Here is a 6,277-nt window from a genome sequence, read left to right on the forward strand (position 1 = left end):
CTGTTTTCTCCTTGCGGATTGGGTATGGTCTTCATAAGAGTTGACCAATGAGGATAGATACTATCAACTAGGTAAATGCCTTGTTATAATGGTGGCCATTGATCTCAAAGTTGACCTTTGGAGAGTGGCCTTCTGCAAGCCTTGCAAACACTGGAGAATGCTGAAGCACGTTGATATCATAGTGAGAACCAGCCATGCCGAAGAAAGAATGTCATATCCATAGATCTTGTGAGGCCACCATTTCAAGTATGATAGTGGAACCTTTCACATGCCCCTTGTACCGCCCCTGCCAAGCAAATGGATAGTTCCACTTCCAGTGCATACAGTCTATACTAACAAGCATGCCCGAAAAGCCCCTATTGGCATTGATCGCCAACAACCTCTCAAATGGACAGTTCTCCCACTTCTAGTGCATACACATGTCTCCTCATTCGGAATCGGTGACGAAATTGATGTGGTTTGAAGAGTGCGGCATTCTCAAAGTAATCGGCATAGAGAAGGGTGTGGCCTTTCTCCCTATTGCGGTTCAGGCCAGAGCATGGCCGGGGATTGATCCCCTGAACTAAGGCCACTTCCTACTAATGTGGTCATGGATGACCAATGCAACCACCACAAGCTCTTCATCAGCCGAGAACAAATCATCCGATGAGCAAATGAAGTTGTGAAAGAAATACTCATCCCCGCTATCCATTGTACCTTGTGAGAAAAGCGTCCAACACCTTGCGATCGTGGTGGAGACGCAGCCGGAAAGAGCACGTCGAGCTCCCCTCACAGGCAGCAAATCAAGTTTGGGTCGGTGGTGGTCCCGGGCGCCCTGCGGCAATGCAGCGTCTGCCGAAACTTATTGTGGTCGACGTGCGACGCCGGTGGCCTTAGCTTCTATCCCACCGACAACAAGGAACCACGAATGCCGGCAAAAAGCTTTCCATAACATGGGCGTGGGACGACTATGGCACGGCATGGTCGTGGTTAGGACGACCTTGGTGGAAGGCAACGCGGCCGTGAACGGGGACGGCGGCGGCGATGGCATGGGACGGAAGGCGGAGGGAGGGCAGGGGAAGAGAAAGGGGCTTCTGTGCCACCAGCGGGCATGCCAGGTGAGGACAAGGGCACGCTCCCCGCCCGTCCGCACGCGATGCCCGAGCTCACTTGTTAATCCCCATGGCTGCCTTCTCCTTTTGCATTTCGTTTCTCTGGACTGGAAGCTGGAACGCCGTGTTGATTTGATTGTGGTGGTTGCACGCCTCTGCAGGTGGATTCATAGGATTCGCAATGGACAGGTAGCATACGCAGCAACCAGTAGTTAATTAGTCATGCTGTTTTTTTTTTGTGTGTGTTGGGGGGTAAATTAAATCATGCTGTTTGCAATCAGTCGTTTTTTGTTGTTATGAATTGCTAGCTGTTAGGTTTATGAATCCTTCATGCGGATGCTTTTTCTCTTTGCCGTTTTGAGCTTCAAATGCATGCATAAGAAAATTTATGTGCTATCCTGTAGCTAATTAGTACTAGTATGTTTCTGCATTCTAAGTCCCGCGTGTTGAAATACAAATGAAGGCATTGAGATTTTTTTGCAGATAACGGTTGATGGCCAAGTTGTCACTGATCCAGATATGATTCTCAGGTATCCTCTTATGCTGTTTGCAGTACACATTTGCAACAAGAGTGTTATCATTCTTATTCTCCTTCATCGTTTCCTTTATGTTAGTAGCTACCTTTCAAAACTAATATGTATTTCATTTGGACCCCTCTTTTCAGGGAGGGTTCTAAGTTGGTATATCATCGCCTCGCATGGAAGGAGCCATTTGCACCACATTTGCTTCAAGTGCTTTATGAAGATGACGACATGGTATGCACTTCAACCTGGTATTCTTTCTAAATTGCACATAAACACATTCTATCCAACTGTCGATCAGCCTAGCTTGTTGTCAAGGTTCAAGTCCTATCTGTTTTTCATCTATTTTTGCGAGCCAATGCTTTTTTCCCATTGTCATGTTTGTCTATGGTAGTTGCAAATCTTGGTACCAATTTTCAGCAAGTATGAATCTTCCTTCATCCCTATGTATGTTTAATAAAATTAGTTGTAACACTTAAAGCTATATAATCATAGCCATAAATCAGCTCACCATTTTTTTTCAGGTCGCCCTTAACAAGCCTTCCGGTTTGCAAGTTCTGCCAAAAGGAATCTTCCAGCAGCACACTGTTCTAGCACAGCTTCAGTGGAAAGAGTGGAAGATGCCCCCATCAAGCTGCTCTAAGAGAAAAAATGTGCAGTTACATCCTGTACCTGTTCATCGATTAGGAAGGGGCACGTCAGGTTTGTAGCTTTTTGTTTAGTTCACTCTGACCAGTTGAGGCCTAGCAGATGTGAATTTTGTTCCTTGCCTATGAAACCAGGAATCTAGGAGAAATACATATTTGCTGTTTCTGGAGCTCTTTTTTTTTACCATCCTGTAACAAAGAGCCCTTCTGCAATGAAGCCTCATTTTCCTACTAATTTTTTGGTTATAAAATGTGTCTCACAGAAAAATGTTTGTTACCGCTGCATTTCCATATGTAAAAGTGAAACTCTTGCTGATGACCTGCATGTTCCATGTTATTAGGTCTACTGCTTTGTGCCAAGACAAAGCTTGCCAAAGTTCAACTTGCATCTTATTTTGCAGAAGGTGCTGCAAATGCAGAGAAGAAAAGGTGTACAATCTTCTCTTTTAAATTTGGAAAGAGTATCTGTATCGTTAGCACCACCCAGTATTGGTTAAGTGATTAATTTAATTTATAGGGATGAAACTGAGGTTGGCAAAGAACGGAAAATTTCAAAATTCTATCGAGCATTAGTAACTGGTATACTTGAACACGATGAGGTGCTGTCCTTTCCCTACTCACACCTGTGAATTACACTATCCTAACTGATATCTTGCTTCAAAAATGTGTGTAATGGCCATATTCTTGCAAACCAATATTTATGGTATGATTTTTTTCTTTGCACCTGCAGGATGTGGTTACTCAACCCATAGGATTGGTTCATTACCCTGGAGTTGCAGAGGGACTTTATGTGGCATGTTCCTCAGGTACTACAAGTTTACCGAACCAAGAATGGGCTTACTAAAATCGACAATATAGGTTATATCGAACAAATCTTGCTTGATTTATTAATGCATCTCCAATGCAGTAAGCGTCTAGCGTAAGAGCCTCGATCTCCAATCCAGGCAATTATTTTACAGACACTTAGGTATTAAATTTTGATTTAAGCATCCATTAATTCCAATGCAAATTTTGCAAGTGCCTATATTCCTCGAACAACCAAGTTGGCTGCATTTGTTTTACTGGTTTTAGCGGAAGTCTCCAGAGCTCTCAGCTTCTCAGATAATTCTGTTAGCTAATTAAGGGCTCTCTAAAAGAAAAGAAAAATGTTGCTAGTTAAAGCTGCATGCAGGAGATGGCATTAATTAAGGCAGACATGTAGCGCACAAATCTAATATGCCAAGGAGTACCGGTATAGCACTTGTATCCCGATAGATGAATACAGTCGAGATCGTAACAAACAAGCTAACAAATCAAATGGAGATCACAGCGTAGTGCTGTTGCCTGGCGAAAAATTCTGCCTACATGAATAGCTCGGAGTGTCCGTCTCCAGTTCCAGCAGCGATGCCAGCGCTGATACCAGGAATAAGGCCGAAACTGGCAAAATGACCGTGATTAGTGCCTGCTGTTAGCGCTGCATTGGACATGGCCTTATGTGGTTTTATCTTGCATTATTAATTCTCAGGGAAGCCAGCCATGAGCAAAGTGTGTGTTCTTGAGAGACTTGCGCACCAAAATCAAACGCTGGTCCAGGTATGATGGGGTTCTGTGTCCTGCTTTTACATATTCATTTATATATGCACATCATTCCCTCGAATTACTGATGTGTACAAGGCTTAGATTATGATTTCTTATATATGTCACTGTTTCTTTTCCTTGACTGGTGCAGGTTGAAATTCATTCAGGACGGCCTCACCAAATCCGAATACACCTTGCATACATTGGACACCCTCTTGTTGGTAAGCCAAAACACTTTTGTTATTTTGATGGGCATGATTTTACTTGAGCTCTTTCTTCCAGGCTTAGCTAAAAGCGTTTTTGCATATCATCGGTAAAAAAATTCTAAATAAAGGGCATGGCAGATCTTATTTTCATTAAATAAATTCCAATGTTCAGACACTGCATGATTTTTCCCCAGATGATCCTCTCTATTGTATTGGTGGGCAGCCTAAATTTCATGACCTGGAGTCTACTAGTACGGATATTTCTTTTGCATATGACGGGTAATTCTTTCATCTTTTAGTTGTGCTGTGAAGTACGTCCATGTATGACCCCCCCCTGTTGTTTTATCTAGTTTAACTAACCTTACTAATTCTTTTCAGAGGTTATGAGAGGCCTTTACAGCCTGTTCCCGGAGACTGTGGGTATCACTTGCATGCTCATTGGCTGGTCCTTTCTCATCCAACCACGAATAAGGTAATGAGAAATTAATCTTTCTAAATTGGGTAGTGTTCTCCGCCTAACATGCACAATAGCTTATGGGCCTTAAGAACTGTTTTATTTAATGAGGAATGAGTTGCAACTAATTTTGTGGTTTATTTCTGAATAAGTGATGATTGTAGGGTTTTATTTTTCAGTACAACTATGAGTAAATCTTAACAAATGACAAAGAGTATTTTCTTTCCCTAAAACAATGAAGAATTAGGTTCACTCCTGTATAACTGTATTTGCTACTATTTTGTTAGATTGTTAGACTGAACAAAGCAGGTAGGATATGCTACCAATCATATTACCAAGATGCAAAATGATGTTAAAAGAAGCATCAATGGTTCCTCTGAGAGTCTAAATTCTTATACTAACTACGCAGTGACTGCGTCTGTGGGGGTAAGTGGCCGGACGTGCAGCAGGTGACTGCAGATCTACACGAAGACATGGTCATGGGTGTTGTCTAGTCTCATTTACAAAACGGTTCTTTCATTCTATCAGTGCACGAGGAAGCAAGCTTTTGCATTATTTATAAAAGGGAAGAAGAAAAAATCCCCATCAATGGAGAGAAACAGAGAAAGATCAACACTGCTTATTTTTCTCGATGCAGTTATAGTCGTGCAAGAAATACCTCAATATTTTCAATCTAACATTAGAATCGTAAATATAAACTCCAGTATTGTTGTTCAGTTTGTGTTCAGCTTCTAGTTGTTCACTTTAGGTGATCTGGCTGGCAGAACGAACTATGCAATTGACTGTTTGATCATTTATTCATCCTTTCTTTCATAGGAATGCTGACATGATATTTTTCTTGTTAGTCCCTTTCCTTTTAGGTTCACTGACCAACAAACGATAATGACTGAACACCAGGTGTGTGTTTCCCTTACATTTTTGTGGTTGGCTATGCAGATGCTGAAGATAACCGCCCCTCTGCCGCATATCCTACAAACTCGAGAGGAGCGTTGCGATCCACAAGTTGATACTTGAGCTCATAACTTTCCATTTGAAAGTATGTGCATCCAATGAGTTGAGCAATCAGTAAGAGTTCACAGGTCATGTTTTACAAGCCTGTGGAGATGGAGGCTATTGAACGCTAACGTCCGCATATGAGGTGTTGAGTGTATCTTACGGAGTGTCAGACTGAGTTTTTGCGTGTGGGGCAGCATGGACAATACAGGAAATGGTATTGCTGAGTTTGAATGGTCACTGGACGCTTCTGAGAGGGAACCATGAGGAACATTTGTGTTAGATGATGGAACAGAGTAAATTTTCAGGTCACTGCGTCTGAAGATGCATGCACACAGCCAAAGGATAGACTAACTGCTGTGCGTGCGTGTGCGCGCGTGAGCGTGTGTGTGTTCGTGTCGTATATATGCACACAGCAATCAAAATTCATTAAAATTTTGGCTAAGATTATCATCTACAAGCATATAAACTACTCCCTTTGTTCCATAATATAAGAGCGTTTTTTACACCACTAGTGTCAAAAACGCTCTCGTATTATGGGACAAAGGGAGTAGTAGATTACAATATACTAGTATTCCGAACCAAGTTCGTTTTTTATTTTATTTTTTGCGTATAAACATGTTTGAATGCGATAGCCCAATGGCCCTGCTTTTGAATCGAGGATCATTCAGATTTGATTGCTGAAACTAGAACGAACAGAAATAAATTCATTTCTAAACATAAATCTTATATGGCGGATTTACCAGTAGCGTACACGGAGTGACGGAGTTATGACCGGCCTTTGTGCCGAACGCGTGTTCGCAGCAGC

At 42.1% G+C, this 6,277-nt stretch overlaps 1 protein-coding gene across 1 annotated transcript; it reads left to right on the plus strand.

Moving 5' to 3' along the window:
- Nucleotides 1–959: 959 nt before the first annotated feature.
- Nucleotides 960–4,522, plus strand: LOC147986337 (RNA pseudouridine synthase 5-like). Its single transcript, XM_087541969.1, has 12 exons — nt 960–1,280; nt 1,400–1,406; nt 1,555–1,621; nt 1,756–1,846; nt 2,137–2,314; nt 2,601–2,688; nt 2,777–2,858; nt 2,990–3,065; nt 3,764–3,831; nt 3,968–4,037; nt 4,217–4,301; nt 4,401–4,522. The coding sequence occupies exons 1-12, from the start codon at nt 960–962 to the stop codon at nt 4,507–4,509; spliced, it is 1,242 nt and encodes a 413-aa protein (XP_087398095.1). The 3' UTR covers nt 4,510–4,522.
- Nucleotides 4,523–6,277: the final 1,755 nt, after the last annotated feature.

Source organism: Triticum urartu, chromosome 2A, assembly GCF_056163025.1.
Source record: "Triticum urartu cultivar PI428250 chromosome 2A, HENAU_Tu73, whole genome shotgun sequence".
Classification (NCBI taxonomy): domain Eukaryota; kingdom Viridiplantae; phylum Streptophyta; class Magnoliopsida; order Poales; family Poaceae; genus Triticum; species Triticum urartu.